General features: G+C 36.0%; 1 protein-coding gene across 1 annotated transcript in view; it reads right to left on the bottom strand.

The window, feature by feature from the left end:
- Window positions 1-2,287: 2,287 nt before the first annotated feature.
- Window positions 2,288-21,928, bottom strand: part of LOC120275503 (sorcin-like) — a 30,385-nt gene continuing 10,744 nt past the window's right edge. The window contains exons 5-10 of the mRNA XM_039282108.1: window positions 20,751-20,779; window positions 18,935-18,971; window positions 17,384-17,440; window positions 13,677-13,753; window positions 2,646-2,719; window positions 2,288-2,456 (exon numbers count right to left, since the gene is read on the bottom strand). Of these exons, the coding sequence (XP_039138042.1) occupies window positions 2,437-2,456; window positions 2,646-2,719; window positions 13,677-13,753; window positions 17,384-17,440; window positions 18,935-18,971; window positions 20,751-20,779 (294 nt within the window). The 3' untranslated portion in view covers window positions 2,288-2,436. The remainder of the gene's footprint in view (window positions 2,457-2,645; window positions 2,720-13,676; window positions 13,754-17,383; window positions 17,441-18,934; window positions 18,972-20,750; window positions 20,780-21,928) is intronic.

Below are 21,928 nucleotides of genomic sequence, written 5' to 3'. Positions count from 1 at the left end.
CATTAACTCTAAATCAGCATTGTTTCTAAGACACAAACCAATATCTCGCTACTGTCTTAGTCTATGTTGATGATATTCTTGTTGCTGGAAACAATGCAAGTGTTATTCGAAGTCTAATAAGTCAACCCAAGTTCTAATTCTCTGTTAAAATCCTAGGATACCTATTGTATTTTCTTGGCATGAAGGCTATAGAGACAAACTCAAGTCTGACTAAGTCAAGTGCATCTGAGAACTATTGGAACAAGCTAATATGATCACCTGCTATCTTTTTTTACGACAAGAAACCTCCAGCAAATCCTAGTACATAAAAGAGTATACTAGGTGCAGTATCATATTTGTGCTGCAATCCTACTAAACATATGCTTTGTGGTTAACACAACCTGTCAATTCCGAAATCAACCCACTACAACACATTGGAAATTAGTAAAGAAAACACTACCATATCTGCAGAAAAAAAAAATACATGATGTTCATGTTGGCAAGGTCTTGGCCTTTGAATTTAACTCTATTTCCATTTATGTGGCTTAGACTAGCTGTCACTTGGACGAGAAAAGCATTAGTGGTTACAATGTCTTTCTAGGACAAAATTTAACATCCTGGTTATCCGTTAAACAAAACAAGGTCTCAAAATCTAGCACTCTAACAGAAACTCTTAAATGAAATATGGGTCCCTTTCATAGTTAGACCAATCATCCTGTGTGATAATATTACAGCCACATAACTTGCAGCAAATCTAATTCTTCATGCCAAAACGAAACATGTAGAGATTGATTAGCTCTTCATCGGAGACAACGTACCAAAAGGATTTCTGAAAACCAACTAACGTACTTGTTCACTAAAAGGCTACCAACACAATGACTTCGTAGTCTTAGAACTAAACTCACGACATTGACACAACTTTTGTTTGAGGGGGTCATCCAAAGAAATGGACAGATTCAAAATTATTATGCATTTGCGTCGTTTAAATATGAAAAACTTGTACCAGCAAAGAATTCTATTGCACATAATTAATCATAAATATATATATATATATATATATATATGAATAAAGGCGATTGAGGCATCACCTCACCTAAATCTAGTTACACCTTTATCGCTATTTTGCGTTTTCTCTCTGCTCAATAGCTTCTCTTCTTTTTCTTCTCTGTCGCAGTCCACTTCACAACTTAAACATTGTTTAAAATCTTTCCTGGGATTGCAAACATGACACCTAGTCCAAGCTCGGTGGATGTGTGGGCTAAGCTAATCAAGATAATGTATGCACACAAATAAAATTGAAAACGAAATGTGCATGAAATGCAAAATCTAATGTATCTCACACTGGTAAACAAGTGTAAGATGGTTAAGGATCAAGAATTCCCAACGTTATGGGTAATTAGTGAAATCCAATTGGCCTACATGCCACGGATTCTACTCATGATAGAGTATACCCTCAAGGTTGAAAAAGTACGGGAAATTTCCATTGCATTCAAGTTGATTTGGGATGTGGAAATACAATTATAAGCATAAATACTCAACAAAGAACCAATATATACTAAGTGAAAAGAATTTGTTCAAGTGTTTACTATGCCCTTCCCGTGGAAGAGTATAAGAAACACAAGAATGTTTTGAATGGTTCATCGACTAACTTCCCCAAAAAGATGGCAGTAAGAAAACCAAGCCACATGCCCAACTTAACAAGCAACAAGATTATGTTGCTCGCAAAAACTTGAAGAACCGGAGAGAACTTTCTTTCTTGTAACAAAAGACCACAAAATTAGGTTCTAGCTTAATGAGTTGGCTCAGAATTTCACAGCTCAAATGGCTTAGTAGCTTATGTGATTAAAGCTTAAATGTTGATTCTTTTCAGCCTTTGAATGCCATTAGAACTCTTTCATTGATTCGCTTTTATTTCATTTGAACTACAGCATATTGGTATCTTGGTAACAAGTGGTATTCTAGCTATGGTAAAGATTGATTCCTCATGTGTATATTGTTAAGGTGAAGCAATATAATGTAAATGGCTTGGCCAAAAGAATCAACATTTGAGAAAATATCATATGCGTTGGTAATTAGAAAAGCACTTGATGTGCCAATAAATATATATTAAAATCTCTTCATACCCACCCCTTCTTTTAATTAAATAAAGACCTTCTGGTAAGATAATTTATGTTGAGACACTGTTTCATAATCCTGCTTCCTTTCTTCTATAGTGGTCATGGTTAAATATCTTAAATACTGACATTTTTGGCAACAACAATTTCTTTTCCAACCCTAAGCTTTAGTCTGCGGTGTTTTTTCCATTCTATTTTTTTTTCAATGACAGATAAATAAAAGAAGAATTTCGCACACCTGAATACAATTAGTTTTAATTGTGTGGTTCTAACTCTAGAGACATTTTTGAACAGAAATATCAACAAAGTCTGCTTGAATAATGAGTCTGCCAACTGACCACATTCATATCCTACAGTTTGCAGCTGCACAAGGAAAGATCAACCAAACAAAATGCAATTAGATGTCGCATAATAAAATATTGCAGTCTGATTATTCATGTCTTCGGTGATTGAACTTTTCATTTTTAATAAACCTTGGATTTATGAACTAGCCTAAATCATGTGGTTCATTTTGCATAAAAATAAAGTTAAATTTCGAATAATAAATCTTACTGCAGTATACAAATTGGTTGAAATCCAAGCTCACTCGGCCCTGCCTTGAGGTATCAAAAGAGTTGAAAAGGTTGCTGCAAACAGATGATATAAATAAAAGATGAAATAATTAACTACGTAAGGCTTCACAATCACTAAGATTGTGACAACAATACTTTCATGCATTGTGCATGGACAATAAAATGAAAGTAGGTACGGTTGAGTTGTAGTCAATTTCATTTTTAACAAACTGATCACCAGGCTGACATTAAAAAGGTTGTGAATAAAGTATGAGGAACTACTCATCACTGAAATTGTTGTAATTGACTGTTGTTTGCTTCATTGTGTTGACCGATCCCTTCCAAAAGAATATTCAATCCAAAAAGGCACTAAGAACATTCAATTCACAGCCCAAAAAGAACTAAGCTTAAAAAAAGAAAAAAAGAAAAAAAAAAGAAAAAGATAAAGATAAAGAGGAAGAAGATAACATTGAAACAACAGTGACATCAATCATGTAAATTAATTTAAGATCAACAATAATTGCTCTTCTGAAGAAACAAATCCAGCTCAATTGAAAAGGAAACAAAACCACATATGGCCAAACCTTGAAAATGATGAATAGATATGCATTGTTGGCAGTTAGACATCAAGGCAAATCTAATCTCTCTACCCCGAATGAACCATTCTACATTATTTAAACTCTAAACCCTTCAGATTTCGTCTTCACAATAGAAAGCTCAGTCAACACTGGAGACCCTTGAACTAATCACACCAGCTCTCTACATAATCTGCACATAAGTTACCTCATAGTTGCTCTGCGAATCACAATCCTCATACCACATCATGATTAACTACTTTCGTTCCACTTGCTATTACTCTGCATTTAAGACTCATTCACATCACTTCAAAGGTACCAAACCAAGACCATTTGCAAGTACTATGACATTTAACTTGTTGCATGCACTGAAGGTGTGAATTTCATCAATCGGATAGTTTACTAGAAAATAAGCTACTCCGAAGGAGAGGTGTTTTTTTTTTGGTGGCCTAAGCTCAGTTGCCACAAAATAGGAAGCTTGACATAGAATAGTGGTGGGTGAACAAATGGCCACTCAGCTTCAAACATAGATCATTGAGAAAACAATTCTCAACTTCATGAGTTCCACTTGCAGATGCCTTGTTCACTGGCCAATCTTATGGAAATAGTGTGTATCTAACCTATGGATTTAATCGAGAATTTAGGATAGTAAACTTCCATGTTTTAATGGTCCTTATGTTTTTTACAGCCTCAAAAACGATAGGAATATTATCCTCAAACTAATTCCAAGCAACTTCTAACATAGCCAAATTCACAAGCACCTTAGTTCTTTGTCACTGATGTAGACTACTATAGTTTGTCCTGCAGCACTATTTAGTCTATAATCAGTCTCCCATGTGACAATTCTTCATTAAGGAATATAGAAGCAAACACTTTCACCCTCAACTAAGACAAATATGTCCCAATCAAATATTAGATTAATTGGAACTGCAATTGTACATGGGCACAAAGTGAAATAGAAGAACGCGGAAAAAGAGAATGTGCAGTGATAACAAGGTTGGCCAATCCGTGACTTGGTATCGACCAGCTCGTGGCTGGGTCTATATCAAGTGATGGGTCAGCCAACACTATCACCTCCCTGAACCATTAACTTTTACTCTAAAGTTTGCCAATTAATTAAACATTCTGCGGTGGCAAGTGGCAGTTCACATGGCATTCTAGTACATGATCATCATTTAAACCGGGCACTTTCCAAATTATCCTTTCAAATTGTTGAATCACAAGTAACAAACAAAAATTAATAAAGATTACAATCTTACAAAGATATTAGTCAGCAGCCAACTTCGGATAAAAAAAACAATGCTGGCTAAGAAAAATTCTCACACACAGCATACAGTGCAAAGTTCTGGATTTAAGTGGGAAAGCTGAAGTGCCGGTTGGGAATTAAAGGTTGAAGCTAGGACCAATGGAACTAATATTTGGACATTATGAGAGAGAAGATGAAAAAACACTAAGCATATTTTATAAATTATATTAACTTAACTTAGTTTTACAATCATCACACGAAAAGCTTTATATGACTCCAATAGGGTGGTTATGTTCTTAAAGAGGCGGTTATGGTTTTTCACAAATATGACATATAAAACTATGTTTTTGTAAAATGGTCCCACATGTTGTTTTAAAGTTTGTAGCTAACATTGCATTCTTTGTCATGGTGTTAAGCTGACGGTTTAGCATTTCTACAACCTTTCCATATGATAAAATCTCATGGGATGCCACTAGCAGTGCCATTTCAAACAGATGTCTCTCACAATTACAGACTTTGTAAGTTAGTTTAGAAAGACTTCGTTGATGCTGGATTTCAACATTCTCCCCCTCAGTACTAATTTGGTCTTGTTTAGATTTTCTTGATATTCTGATCATTTATCTGTTGCGCAAAAACTTTTCTTTACGCAAGGCCTATATGAAAATGTCTGCTAGTTGCTGATCTATCCTTGCAAAATCTCAATTGCGCTTCTCGACTCTCCACCACTTCTCAGACATAGTGATACTTAATTGCAATATGTTTTGCCCTGTTGTGGCCAACTAAATTTTTACTAATATCAATTACTCACTTATTATCGCAGTATACTATAGTCAGTCCTTATTTCTCGCCAATATCTTCTAAAATTTTTTTGAGCCAGACAGCTTGTGTTAAGGCTTGACTTGCTGCCAGAAGATGATACTTGCGCCTTCATATCACAGAAAAAGTATGCCAACAAGCATTTTGAAGAAATTCAAGATGCAGGACTGTGAGTTAGTGCCAACTCCTTTGATGCCAAATGAGATGCTGAAGCCAAAAGATGGAACAAAGAAGGCAGACCAAACAGTCTATTGAAGTCTAGTGGGGAGTGTGCTATATTTGACCACGACATGACCCAACATCATGTTTGCTGCTAGTATATTATCAAGATATATGAGTTGTCCGAGTCATTTATGTCTTGATGCTGCAATACTCGTATTGTGATATATCAAAGATACAATGGCCTGCAATATATGATACAAGCCAGTAGAAGACTCCAAATTGATCGATTTTACAGATAGTGATTAGGTCGGATGCTAAATGACATGAAGAGTAAGCCAGGATATGTATTCCCACTTGGCTCAAGTCTCTGCTCATAGTCAAGAAAAAAACAAAGCATAGTGGCTCCATCATCAATTGAAGCCAAGTATGTAGCAGCAAGTCGAGCTGTAACACAAGCCGTTTTTCTTAACAAACTTTTAGAAGATATCAGCGAGAAACAAGGACGGACTACAGTATACTGCGACAACACAAAACATATTGCAATCAAGTATCATTGCATTTGAGTGGCATGTTGTTCTAGTGTGTTCAGTTTTAATAATTGATAATCATTGGAGAATTATCTTGGGTAGGTCAAAAAAGCCTTATTACTATAGTTTTTCCTCTTGATTATGAAAGGATTCATGCCATAATGTTCAAGTGGATTTAATTAATCTTATGGAGTCATTGATGTGTAGATTTCGAACATTTGCTTGTGGAAAATTCAAAAAAAAATTAATTTTGGTGGATACTTGGTGGTCGTCAAGGTAATGATTATACTATTACAGTAATGGTGCTTATAACGCAAGGATATTTGTTAAACCCTTGTTTTTGTTAAGGCTTGAGCCCAATGTATGGCAGATATTGTAAACTTATTTTAATTTGAGGAATTGCCTTTTGCCATTGATTTTAGTGAGGCAACTAAGTAATCATTTTGGTGGTTGGTTAATTTTATTAGAAATACGGTTTTCAATTGATGAGGAAATTCAGACTGTTTTGATATTTTTGGACCTGCTTGGTTTTGATTCATGCAAATAATTTGATGATTTCTACTATGTTCATGAGATGCTATTGGCGATATCATGGAAATGGGTAGTCTCTATTTTATATTTCAGGTCATCATTTTGACAAGGTTTTCTTCATATGCTTCATAGTTGTAGAATTGGGTCTTTGGTTTTCAAAATGATGATGATGATGATATATAAATGGAGATAGTGTGTTTGAGGTTTTAATCTGACTGCTGATGACAACTTACCACAAAGGAAAGTTTAAGTAAGCTGTACCATGTAGCCCTCCGACAATTTTCTATATACTTGAAATTTTTGCATGTTTAGGGCTCTTAAATAGACTTCTTACGATGGGTGACTAATGAGGGATGAGGGATGCAAGGAGACAGATTTCTAACTTGTGTTTGGTGTCAATATCCTAAGAGACAACCTCTAGATATGTCTTACTGCTTCACTTCGTGTCTAGGTAATCATTGGCTATCCTTGTAGCTTTACCATAATCTGGGATTTTGTTTACCTGCCTCAGTATGGAGGGTTGTCATCCTTTCGATGATCAGGTATGAGTTTAAAGGACTAAACTCTTTTAAAGAGGGAGAGGATTGTGGGCCCCAACATTTTTGTCTCCATTTCTTTGTAAAAAGGCTTCAAAGCCTGGATTCCGGGCATTTTGTTAAAGTTTCTCAATTCCATGCAATCCTGTGAATCCGTGATAAAGCCATGTTTTCATTGTTTGTTGTCATCATGTCTTATAGGGAGCCAATAGCAATCCCTTCTACCCATCTTCTCAGAGAGAGAGAGAGAGAGATGTAATTCCGGGCCCGAAAAACCTCCAAACCTCCAGCGAAGACCCTTGTAGTCGAAGCTGCAAAAAATGTCTCAGCCTCATCCTTTCACTCTTCCAAGTAATCTTCTAGCCTTTCTATCTGAATAATAGATGTTGTGGTTACTGTAAATGCTTGGAGGAAGGTTGACCTTGATGCTTTAATTGTAGTTTATTTGAACCTTATCTGACTACCTTGCTTTGTGCTAAGGATTGGTGCATGGTGTGCGTGTATAAGACCTAGTGTATGCATCTCTTGGAGATGATCTAAGATACATCTTTCCCCTTTCTTTCTCCCTTCCTTTTGAGCTTGCTGCAACTGATGTATATAGCTATATATATATACTTAAATGATTGATCTGTAGCTTTTGAATATAGTTATATATATATATATATATATATATACTTATACTTATACTTATACGTTGATTCTGCATCATATCCCTTGGAATATGGTTATATATGCATGCATATATGTTGAGCTACAACCTCTTGAAAATAGTTAAATATATAAATATATATATATATATTTATATGTTGATTTCCACAGAGATATGTATATAGTTAAATATATGTATATACATATGCGTTGGCCACCAGCCCCCTACTGCCAAGATATTTTAGTAGATCTCAATTTCTCTAGACTCCTGATCTTGTTCTTGTTCTTCTCCATCTTCTTCTTTTGGTTATTATTATTATTGCTAGTAATGTTGCTCTATCCTTTGTGAGAATGGCCATTGTATAGTTGGCCCTACCACCCCCTTTCTTGATGACATCCTCTGTGTTAGAATAAGGCTATATAGAATATAGAGAGAATGAAGAGATGAAGAGATGAAGAGAGGAAGAAATATCTTCATGTTGTGATGTATACAAGTATATATAGACACAAGAAGTAAAAGGCTAAAATGGGCTATATAGTAATGATCTGAGACACAGAGTTTGAGAAGATGGAATCGATGTTGTTCTCGAGTTTGGGCCTTGGTGAAGAAATCAGCAACTTGAGACTCAGATGGCACTTACTGAAGAGCAATGGTCGATTGCTGACAATGTGAACGTGTGAAAAATGCATCAACACCAATATGCTTGGTTAATTCATGCTTCACGGGGTCATTGGCAATCTGTATAGCACCAGTGTTGTCACAAAGAAGAGGAGTGGGAGTATCACATGAGACACCAAATTCAGCCAACAACCAACGAAGCCATACAATTTCAGATGTGGTAGTAGCAAGTGCCCGAAGTTCTGCCTCAGTGCTAGAACGTGACACTGCAGTCTGTTTCTTGGACTTCCATGCAAGAAGAGAAGTGCCAAGAAATATGCAATAACCAGTGATGGACCGGCGATCAACAGGGTCACTCGCCCAAGTGGAATCCGAGTAAGCGTGAAGCTGAAGCGGACTAGAATGAGCATAAAACAGACGTCGTGATGCTATCCCCCTTAGATAACGCAACACGCGAAGTAAATGACCATAGTGGACAGAAGTAGGAGTACTAACGAACTGGCTCAGCACATGAACAGCATGAGCAATATCCGGCCTGGTAACGGTAAGATAGACAAGGCTGCCCACAATATGACGATAACGAGAAGGATCCTCTAGTGGTGTGCCATCCGTAGGTCGAAGCTGAACATAAAGCTCCATAGGTGTGGCGGCAGTCCATGAATCAGTAAGGCCAGAGCGTATAATGAGGTCCTGAATATATCGATGTTGAGAAAGATAGTAACCATCATCTGTAGAAGTCACCTCAATACCCAGAAAATAACTGAGAGGTCCTAAATCAGACATCATAAACTGTTGGCTGAGACGTTGCTTCACAAAAACAATATACTCCATATTATCACCAGTAATCAACATATCATCAACATAAAGCAAAAGCAAAGTGCGACCACGCTGAGAGGTATGGATGAATAATGCAGGATCATGATCACTGGGCAAAAAACCAGCTGCACGCACCACAGAACTAAATCGCTCAAACCAAGCACGTGGAGCTTGCTTGAAACCATAGAGAGCTCGACGAAGGCGACAAACATAACCTTTAGATATCTCAATGCCAGGGGGTGGGTGCATGTATACCTCCTCGTGTAAATCACCGTGAAGAAAAGCATTCTTCACATCCATCTGAGAGATAGTCCAAGAGCGAACAGCAGCCACAGCAATCAAAGTGCAAACTGTAGTCAGATGAGCCACAGGAGCAAAAGTCTCATCATAATCACGACCATGTGCCTGCTGACAACCACGAGCCATGAGGCAAGCCTTATAGCGTTCCACTGAACCATCAGACTGTCTTGACCTTGTACACCCACTTGCATGTAATTGGAATGGCGTGAGCAGGTAGAGGAACAAGATCCCAAGTGCCCGTCTTTTCCAGAGCTGAAAGCTCCTCAGACATAGCCAACTGCCACTCATGGATACCGGCCGCCTCCCGATAAGTTCCAGGGCTCATATACCGCACTCAGAGAATAGGAAAACCATATCTCGGCGTGCGTAAATAGTACTACGATCACGAAGGTCATACCGAGAGCGCTGAGGCGGTAAAAGACCATCGACGCTGCATCAGTGGTACTGGCCGGAGTATCGAAAGGAACAGAAATAGGGAGTTGAGGATCTTGGGGAACTTTAGGCCTATGACGATAGTGAAAAGGAAAGGTGTCAGGAGCTAAGGATGACGGTATAGCGGAAGATGGAGCTGAAGGTGGAACAAGAGATGAAGAAGGAACAACAGGAGACTTTATAGTAGGAACTAAGTCTAAAGGAGAAAGTCGAAGAAACGAATTAGACTCTGGGAAAGGAGAGGAAAAGGGAGGTCGAGTAGCTAAAGAGTAGAAATAAGGACGACTCTCGTCAAAAGTGACATCACGAGATATGCGACGAGCAGAAGGGTCATAGCAACGACAACCCTTATGTTCAAGACTATACCCAAGAAAGACACTCAATCGATTGAAGCACGTTAACTTAGTACGCTCACGAGGTGCAAGTAAGACATAATGTATACGACCAAAAGACCCGAAGATTATAACGAGGAGGAGAGCTGAACAAGATTTCTCCGTGACATTTACCCCAAGAGAAGATGATGGTTGCATCTTAATGAGATAAACTCGCGTGGAAGCGCCTCGACCCGAGAAATGAGCAGGGGAACAAAAGAGCGAAATTAGGGAGAGTCCGAGCAGTCTCAATCATGTGACGATGTTTACGTTCAGCGATCCCATTCTACTCGATGAGCACCGGACAAGAAAGTTGAGGAAGAGTACCCTCGGATGAGAGAAATTGACGAAAAAACGTAGAGCGGATACTTTCCCCGCACTAGAACGAAAAATACTGAATGGCGTGAGAAAACCGAGTGTGAACCATGCTAGCAAATGACTGATAGATGGATAACAATTGAGATCGATGTTTCATGAAGTAGACCCGTGTATATCTAGAGTAATCATCAATGAAAATGACATAATACTTGTGACCACCTTTGGAAGTAAAAAAGGCGCAGGGACCCCCAAAACATCGAATGAACTAAATCAAAAAGACGACTAAACTTAGAGATGCTTGCGTAATATGGCGGATATACTTGCTTGCCAAGCTTACAACCCGAACAATGAAAAACCAACATCAATGAGACACAGGGACCCAAGACACCTTGATGAACTAAGGAGGACAAACGTGAGCCACATAGATGACCTAGGCGATGATGCCACTCGTGGAAAAGGTGAGCGAAGTAGGGGAAAAGGATCCTGAACATGGATCGTAGAAGCAGGATCTGTGGAGAGCGTAGGCATGGTAGAAGAAATAGGAAGAGAAAGACGATCTAGAACGTAGAGTCCGCGAGAACCACTACGGGCGATGGCCGAGACTAATCACAGCTTTGGTCCAGACGGTCCTCGCATAGCAAGATCATCAAACCCAACAAAACAGATGAAGGCTCGGTAAGTCGACCAACGATATAAGATTCATAGGTGATCGAGGGAAACGAGGGACACATCGAGAACGATAGAATCGAGAAGTAGAAAAGAATCCTCGATGTGAGACGAACAAGAAGTTCCATCACGTCTAAATATACGATTCATCGTGAGCGAGGTTTGCAGGATGAAAAGTGAGAATCATCGAGGTCATGTGAAAAGAAGCCCCGAGTCTAAGACCCAAGAGGGAAAGTAGTAGTACCGAGGTCGACATCGAGGCGGCGGATCCGACGTACGGACCGGGAGGATCGAGAAGCCCGGGAGCAACTCCGCGACGAGATCCGAGTAGCTACCGATCCGAAAACCTCGCAGAAGCCGCTCGGATGCAACTCTGAAGCAGTCTTGAGCACAATGACTGCTCTTCTGCAATGGGTGCAGATGATAGAGTCTACAGAAGGACCCTTAATCACCGCAGGCCGATGAGAAGCTGCCAAAACAGTGTGTGAGGTCACTGGAGTAGTAGCAAGAGCACGAAGATGTGTCTCCTCAAAGAATCATAGCGGCAAGCGCTCAAAGAAGGCTCGGAAGAGGATTACGTCCAAGAAGCTGAATGCGTACGGGCTCAAACTCGGAGCGGAGGCGCATCACAAACTGAAACATGAGGTTTTGTTGCTCATGTTTTTCTTTTGCAGACAATTCTTGCAAACCTGAGCATCCCTTCGCACCATAGCATCTAATCGACCGATACACGAGTGAATACCGTGAGAATTCTCCACTCGATAGATCCCGTTGTTGAAGACTATGCGGTGTTTTGTAGTAGGGAGAACCGAGTGCCTCACTAGTGTGTAGATAACGCTGTTGAAGATAGTCCCAAATTTCTTTTGCTGATAAATGATCAATAAAGCTCATCCTGATGGAAACATCAATACTCATGCACAAGATAGCCATTACACGATCATCGGGCAACCCGCCAAGCCTCGACACCACCGGCAGCAGCCGTCAGCCTCATCGGGAGGATCGCTGGCAGTGATAAGAGGGCTAGACCAATTGATCGCAAAAGCATGCGCATCGAAAATGCCCACTCACGATAATTTTCGACCGCTAAGTCTAATGTCGATGCGAGGAAGAGCACCACTGCCAATAACCGGGTCAGAGGACTAAACTGGGATCGACATTTTTAAACATTGCGCACTATAATCTGTTTTTGTCATGCGCTGTACGTCAGTCTGTGTGTCAGATCATACATCATCTGTACGCTGCCATCGATCATGTCGCATCGTAGACATCATCGCTGTGGCCCTCATCATCGTATGTCTGTCAGTACACATCACTGCTACCGTCACATCGTATGTATCGATACTGTCGCGTCACCGTATGTCGGGTAGCTGAGGAAGGAGAAGAGGGCCAGGGCAACTTGAGGGAAGGAGAAGACCGGGCGCGACTTGAGAAAGAAGGTCGGCGCCTTGAGGGGAGCCGACAACTTTAGGGATGGGAAAAATACCGACGACTTGACGGAGGCCGTGGAGATGACCGGAGAAGATGACGATGACGACCGTGAGAAGAGAAAGGTCGGCGTCTTGAGGGAGGCCAACAACTTGACGGAGATCGGCGGAGATGACCGGAGAAGATGACGATGATGACCGGCGAAGATGACCGGAGTTAAAATTTCTAAACCCTCTCTGATACCATGTTAGAATAAGGCTAATAGAATATAGAGAGAATGAAGAGATGAAGAGATGAAGAGATGAAGAGAGGAAGAAATATCTTCATGTTGTGATGTATACAAGTATATATAGACACAAGAAGTAAAAGGCTAAAATGGGCTATATAGTAATGGGCTCTTTAACACTCTGAAGCTCAAATTAGTTGCTGGTGGCTTGGTGAAATTTGTTGGATAATTAATCAACTAAGATTGGAAATCTACCTTTTCTTTTGGGGAATATATATTTCATATAAAGTAACCATTTTGCAGAACGACCCCTTAAACCTCGTGAAATTTTCAACTTTAGGTCTAGACTTGGTAGAATGTTAATTATCATTGCATGTTTATAGCAATTTTGCTGGGGGCTGAAATTTGCTGTTCGGATTGGATTGGAATTTTGACCAGCATGCACAAGTTTTCATATTTCTTGCAAGTATAAAATTTTAGTAAATTGTGCATGGTTTATTCAACCATTTTTGTGATAGCTAATTATTACTTAAATTATTTTTGACAATATATTTATTTTTTTACTAATCCTGTTTATTACCAATAATTGAATTTTTGAAATTAAATAAGTACTTGGATTTTATGTCCACCGGCCATCAATATTGTTTATTTGTTTATTATTTTGCTATTTATTTATTCTTTAATCTGTCCACTTACCATATGGATTTTTCATGAAAAAAAATTAAAATGACAAATCTAAGAACCATACTAGCACAAGAACATGCATACCAACTTTCTCGCATTAAAAAAAAAAGAACAGACAACAACCGAATACATACCTGGTTGATTGGACAAATATGCATAATGATATGAAGTCATCCAACCGAAACTTCCCCATTTTTTGCTGATCAAAGCTCTGGAGAGGGAAGGAAGAAAAAAACACATGCCTATCAACAGTATTTCGGGTTGAAAAATGTAAGATAACAAGTGCTGCACTTAGCAGCTGATACACAATAAGCAACAAATGAGTTTCCAATTTAGTTCACTTCAAAATTACAAGTTAAATTAAACTATTTCTAGTATTCTCTAAAATCTGATGAGATTAGAGCATAAAGTTATCAACACATTCAATTCCTCAAGGTGACCATTGTCACAATACTTGATGATAGCCATTTCTTCGGTTAAGCCTGTAGGTGATGGTTGGTATGTTGGAATAAGTAGAAGCTATGGCCAACGACCAATTGGTTTATTGGTATACAGGTCGCCGATAGAGCTCTTCACCAAGTGGTGAGAGTTCAATTCTCGGCTGAGGGCACATTTCTGAGAGATGTGAGCGGTGGTTGTGTGCGGGTGGTCCCAGCGCCCATGTGTGTGCGGGCCTCGCCCTCACTTGCTCCACCGAGACTTGTGCACACCCCTGACGGTTTAGCAGGGCCTTCGGGTTGTCTGTTCCTCTTGTCAAAAAAAATAAGCAGAAGCTATGATGAAAATGCCCATGGAATGAAATGGGGAAGGCCATTCTCAAAAATTGACTGGGTAATACACATGAATAATACTTTTATCCAATCTCACATTTGGATTACCACTTATCAACATGGAATGGAATGTACTAAAATCTAAAAATTACATTATTCTGGAACCTTCTATTACATATCATAATTTTATATTACATTAACATCATAATTATAACAGTCTTCAATATAATAAATTTTTTTTTTCTCTTTGATTGCTTTCGCCTATAATTTTACAAATAAAATAATTATTTGAAAATATAAACTACATGAGATTAAGAAAGTTCATATGCATTTTCTTAAAATATGTTTGCTTAAAAAGATACCGAACAAATATGCACAGATTATAAGGGTCTTAGAATTACAATTCTAGAAAAGTATATCTGTAAGTAAATTAACTAAAAGGAGATAGGAAAAAGAAAAGAGTGTTTAACCGTAAATCAATACAAATATGATGGTTCTATGGGTGGTCTGAATGTGACAGAATTCAAGACACATTCGAGGGAAAACATTTATTTTGAACCGATGTATATATTTTGGTAAACAAACTAAACATATTAAATCTATAGATTGTTTTGAAACACATTATTTTTATACAGTAAATTAAGGAGATAATCCATGGGCTAAATTTTCTATACGGTATTTGCGTAAATTTAATGACTAATAAATAGTATGTGATTTCAAAGTTAATTGATGGATGGAGTAATAAAGTTTTTAACACAGGAGAAACAATTGAGGATACAGAACCATCGTGAGAGAGTAAAGTCAAGAGAAGTTAAGGCATGTGCGTTTGGTTGAGGATATCTTGTGTTATACCACAATCTCCATCCGAACATCCCAAGCCTTTTACTTTTTATCAAGATTTAATTATTTAAATGAATATTTCAGCTATAATTTTTCAAAAAAAAAATATTTATTATAATAGAAACCTATCATTAATTAAAAAGGTATACCTTTCATCTTGAATTTTTTTTTTAATTGTATTAATTAGTTCAAAGTTTTGACAACTCTAGATATAAGTTTTCCTCAAACAATTTTAAATGACCAAATCCTAACCATATTATCCCAACCCTCAACCAAACCCAACTTACATACCTTGATAAGGAACTAAGGCGCCGTTTGGTAGTTTAAATTGGAATGGAATGATCATTCTATCTTTTTAATTTATCTTCCTAGAAACAATGGGTATTCTAGGATTATTCTCTAATAATTACCACTCCCACAAAAAGTAAATGCTTATTAATTTTAATCAAGTAGAGAATGCTCAGTCACTTAACTAGAATTAATTTATACATTTAAGTAGAAATCCCTTCTTAATTATTTCTCCTATGTTAAAAACTTTATTTCTCCATCCATCAATTAAGTATGATTTTCTCAATTATGATTAGTCTCCAACAAAACAAAACAAAAACAAAAAAAAAAACAAAAAAACAAAACAAAAAAAATCACTTTCTTGTTGTAATAAAAATTTTACAAATGCTCTGAGTAGAAACCGTATATATTCTTTCTATCCAACTCAATATTGACTTGTCTACATTCAACTTAGAATTTTTTGATAACTAAGTAACATAAATTTTCGTGATTTCACCATGCCCAAAAACTTGTTTGAAAATACCCCATAAAATGTATAAAGACCGACATTGCTAAGATGGATTAATATAGATTAATGAATCGAAAGGCAATAGAGCTTGCGAAAAAAGGGGAAATCAGAAAAAGATAGTTTACTAGGAGAATGGGTTTATCCATCAAGTATGTTAACAACGAATGTATTTTGAAAAAAGCAAAGAGCAAAACAAATTCCTAAACAACTGGAATGGTGACAGAATAAGCATGCAACTAATAAAGATTCCATGATGAGAAGTTATCTTTCACAGCCCACTCACACAAGAAAAGTAGTCCAAATTTCCCTAGGTGAGAAAGGAACTAGTAGCATTATACTCTTGACATCCCAATGATGGGGGAAAATGGTTTAAATAACTAAATGATAGTAGAAGGATGAACTGCACAGCACACCAGAAACATAGAGAACATTTCCCAGAAGCTCAACCATCATGGTCAAGAATGGATACATTTGTTATCAAAGGAGAGATTCATTAGTGGATTTCAACAAAATGTTATTCAAGATCTGACAGAATTCTAAGCCAATTTAAGATGCAGGCACAACATGCTTTAGCTAGAAATGATGCCTATACACACAAATGTATATATGGCTGAATGCATTATTTCTGTTCTGATAATATGCATGAAGGCTTGAATTAACTATATTTTGTCTTTAAGCTGTTTGAAGAATCAAGTAATACATCTGTGGAGAACAAGCGAATATCCTTAAAGCTCCAAAATCATACACCGCGATAGAGAAGTGAGTGACACTGGGAGCAATTCAATTGAATCAATAGTAATTAAATTGAACGTCCTTGTCATAATTTTGCATGATTTATCAATGATACTATATTGGGAAAATGGCAATTCCTTTTGGATAAAAATAGGGACTGATTATAATTTCATTAACCCTACTTCTTATTCTAACAAAAGCAAACCAAAATTGTTGTTTTCTGTACTGTTGATGATATGTGGTTGAATTTGTTTGCGCAACCTAGCCCTTAAATATAAGCAGACAAATATGCTTTACAGTTAACAATGGAATAAACTTTAACTTCAATGCCTTCTTGAATTATAAGATCAAACTTCACAATGCAAGATATTGGATACTTTCTTGACTTAGCAGAATGAGGAAGCAAAGACAAAATCCAATGGAACTCCAACATTTGTATTTCTGGTCAAATCAATAGGATCCAAGGAGCATCATATTATTATCGCAGGGCCACTGTCTAGCTACATTGGAGCAAATGATGCATAAGCTGACTAAATATTGTCTTGGAAGATTCACTTTAATAAAGTGGGTTTGAAGTGCATCAAAATAAAATCAAAGGACTTCTACTATCAGTTTGTATGATACCATGCCCATGTTCATAACTATCATCACTAGAGCGCATGCCTTCAACAATCAGTAACAAATGACAAAAGAAAATATGTACCTCACACAGAGTGTAGAAAGCAGGAGAGTCAAGGGAGAAACCAAGCTTCACCAATGCCTGTAGCAAGCTTTAAGAACTGATGAATAAATTTCAGATGCAAGTATGCTGTTTATTTACCAAAACAAAACAGAAAACATGGTTATCATATATATATATCACACAAGAGTTAATAGGACATGGTTATGGGTATCAAGTATATCCAAGCATTGGAGAGTATCTGACACTTGAATTTGATGAAAACTGGATATGATCAACATATATATATATATATAAATGCACATGTTTGTAAATATGTAAACATGTGATCACATTAGTTTTCAAAAGATGATTTTTGGTAAAACTGGTTCTTTTTAAGTGTATACATAAAACACAAACATATTGTTTTTAGAAAAATAGATAACATTGTCGGAAAACAAGTTGTTTTTAGAAAAATATAACTTAAGACAACAAATTTAAATTATATTAAAATTTAAATTATAGTAAAATAAGATTTTTAAAAACATGAAATATCACTATTAAAAGATAAAAAATAAATTTATAAAAATAAGAAAAATATATAAAATATATGCAATTTAAAAAAGATAAAAAGATAAGACAATAAAAAAATAAAGAAGATTTAGATTGAAAATTAAAAGGAAAAAAATTAATATGGAGAGTAAAATGGAAAGGAGATAAAGTGAAACCAAAACCCCCTTTTCGAATAAAAAATGTAAAATAGGATAACATGTGGAACAAATGATACAAATGTGTCCCTAACTTATCACACCGTACCTAAAGAAAAAATTAGATATCTAATATTGTCGTTTAGTCTGCTCTTAACATTAAAAAGATCAAAAGAAAATCAAAATGCATTGTGTTACTAAGTTATGGAGTTGCATAGAAATGATAAAATTGCATGAAAAAACATATCACAAGTTTAGTCATTTTTGCCATTTATATGATTATCTCAAATAAGGGAGATCAATAAAAAACATTAAACGTCTAAGCAAATTGATAAGAAATAGCAATTTTAAAGGAACACAATTACAATTAGCACAAAAATGTTCAAAATATTTTTTATATGTGCAATTACATTAAACCATCTGAAACTAACATGACTTTAAATTAGCCATCTTCATGTTAACTAAATTATCTATAAAATGTTTCACAACATTGCCAAAAAATAAACATATAACAAAATCATTCCATCATGTCCAAACCCTCAATACCATTGAATCTATCCCTTGAATAAAAATAACAACACTATCATACATGTATTGATCTCACATCTAATTTGAGAGTGAGCCTCTAATAATCTGAAACCATGAGCAGCCACTCCAGAGATTACTAACTGTTACATCTTAAATTAAAAGGCTTTACTTCTAGAAGTAATTTATACAAACAGTTACAAAAATTTCTGTCAACAATATATTCTTCCTTTCTGAACAAATATGGATGCTTTGTGCATAATGAAGACGACTAGTTAAAACAAAATCAGATAAAACCAGTAGGGGAAAGAAAAAAAAACAACTATAAAACTATGGTCGCATTGCGTTTTATATCTAATTGTACCTCATAAACATCATCAGTTGAGAGAAATCCACAGTCCCTGTAGAATCGAAGATATAAGAGAAAAGATTAGGTCTTGACTATATTTATCCTAACAGGGAGATTTTAGAAAGCTCTTAAAGACTTAAAAATGATCAAAAATTTCTCTTTAGGTTTCATTATCATAAATTAGCTATTTTTATTCATTGCTGCACAAAGTTAAGCTATAGAAACTAAGTTGTACAAGAAACTCTATTTGACTTTCGAATAAATTAAGAAATATCATCTCTAGAAATACCAACATTGGTATATTTATTTGTACAATTAACTACCTTTTGCTTGAACAGATTCAGCGTTACATGCAAGCTGTGTATATTATATCAAATATAACCATAAAACATAATGCAATACCTGCTAAAAGTATTGCAAGCTTTCACTTTATGAAAATAATCTAAATTGTATTTTTAATGTTTATTTATATATTGATGCAAATCATATTTCATCCATAGGCCTCTCGTAGAGCAATAAAAATCATTAATATAGCATTTGGCGGTGAATAAAGAATATTCTAGTAATCCATTCTCCAAGGACCTGATTTTATTCAAAACTTCAAGTCGTCACATCTTTGTCTCATACCCAATTTGGTTAAATCTTCTCTGTTATGTTTTTCATTTCAGAAACATGAATTAACACATAATTCATCACATAGAGCACAATAAACAAATAATCATGGGCAATTGATTCAGTGTGGGCTCATATCAATCCTGAATTTTAACAAAAACACAACTTAATAGAAAATTCAAATTGACATAACTTTTACATCAGATGTTTGTTTTTGATAATTCTTTAAATATTGGATTGTATATTATGACTACATGATTCTAGCATATAATCTTAATCCTTTCTCATGCACACTAATCAATTATACATGATATATTGAATTCTAGTAAATTATGGTTGCAAAGAATAGATTGACACAGGAATGAGCTCTCATCATCTTAGGTTGCATAGCCCAATACCTGTAGGGAAATTTCCTAGTAAGCTAGTTTTCATTAGATGGCAGCAATCCAAATCACTCTAGATATATGGGAGGAGTGCATGGGTCCAACTCTGTCATAACAAGGTGGTTTATAAATAAAGAATTCCAGACTGAGGCTTATGTCAGTAGAAATTATGCATAAACACACTATGTTAAATTTGATGGATTTTGATTATCATATATCCAAGTTACACAATTGATGACAAAATTAAAAAAATCTGGAACTAACATTCTTTCACTCAAATTTATCACATAAATTGTAATTAATGGGTGATTTTTGAAATGTTCAGAGGACCATACAAAATTATAAGGTTTGTAACAGCATAGAAATTTTACAGCCTCAGAATCTAGTGTTTGGTGATCTGGTAGATTAATTTGAATTCATGGAAATATGTCATTGCAGAAATTAGGAAAGTCCATAACCTTAATTTTTCTCATAAAGTTCAAAAATTTTAGTTGTCGGAAAAAAAAAATGATGCTTTAGATAAAGTGTCAAGATGTGGCAAATAATCTGGAAAGGCATTTGAGATTGGAAATATTAAATTTGCAATCTCAATTTATTGGAACTTCATTTATTGAATTCCAAGTGATTTCTTTGAAAATCAGACATCACAGTAATAAATTGTTTGAATCATTCATATCTGAAAGTTCACAAATAAGCATAGTGTTACGTCATTTAATATTAAATTGTAATTAGAACATATTTTGATATGAAATTTCTAGCTCAAACCATAATATCCAATTGAAGTTTAAACAAGAAGAATAACAGCACAAATTAGAAGGATAGAAGCAAAAAAATACCTGTCCAGTGAAGCAAAGGCATTTTGAACCTACAAAGTTATTTGAAAACAGTTGGTGAAGTTATTCCGGAAAGAGAATCATATTTGCTCCAACTCTAAGAGCCAGCAACAATGCTATAATGCAATGTAATATGAAAGGATAATATTAAGAACAAATTGAAATAAAGAAACAAGTTGTCAAAGGTAGCTGAAATAGTCACCATGAGCACACACACGATACCATAAAAAACAAGGTCAGCTAGAGAACATGTCCATAAATCAAGCTGGCAACACAAATAAGTGAGCAAACCAGAATAGCTTATGTTTTAACCTGGTCACCAACACTTAGAATGTTTCAGTACTTCTTAGTTGACAAGGAAGGGCAACAAGGGTGCCTGCCAGAAAACCTAGAAGATATCTATCTGATACAATATTGAGTAAATTAACCACAAGAAATCAAGGGACATAAGACTTGCAAAATAAAATACCCTAATAACTTAAGCACAATAAGGAAAGAACTTGCAAATTACAATGCCCATAATAGATACACACATTAAGGAAAGAACTAAAGGAGCTCCTTTTTGCAGACAAAAGATGCTTCATCAAAAGCACGCAAATCTATCAAATTTCATAGCTCCTCAAACAGCAAGGAGAAAAATACCATTAAGCTTCACTCAAAAGTCTAATTATATCAAGATCTGAAAATATCATTGTTAACTTAAATTTTGACAAATAAAAAACCAAAATCATTTGCACCTGGTTACTAGCCATTTATGTTGCTCTGAAAGTTGCCTCGGGAAAGGCTAGCATTCACAAATGGTAGTTTACATGCTTCTATTTCAATTTCAGAAATTAGAGATTTCCCAGGCATGTTTTGCTGGAATGTTTTAGTGTATGTTCTACAGTATGTTGCAAGCTTAGTTGATCGTGAAACTTCCACGTAGGGAATCAGCTGGCAAATCAAAAGGCAACAATTAGCCAAAGCTATTGAAGAGGCGGCAACTAATAACGCAAATGCAGGAGGGACAGCCTAAAAAATTTAACTTCACTCAGCTTTGCATAATAGGTTGCTCTAATACAGACATTTAGTTGGCTATCATAGTTTTGCCTAAGTTCATTATTTCAGGGAGTAATAACATAGAGTACAAAATAGATTGCTTGAATTTTATTTAACCTGGGAAGAGAGAAAATACAGCAGAA

The sequence above is a fragment of the Dioscorea cayenensis genome, chromosome 14, assembly GCF_009730915.1.
Source record: "Dioscorea cayenensis subsp. rotundata cultivar TDr96_F1 chromosome 14, TDr96_F1_v2_PseudoChromosome.rev07_lg8_w22 25.fasta, whole genome shotgun sequence".
NCBI classification, from domain to species: Eukaryota; Viridiplantae; Streptophyta; class Magnoliopsida; order Dioscoreales; family Dioscoreaceae; genus Dioscorea; species Dioscorea cayenensis.
This window is presented reverse-complemented; position numbering and strand designations above follow the sequence as displayed.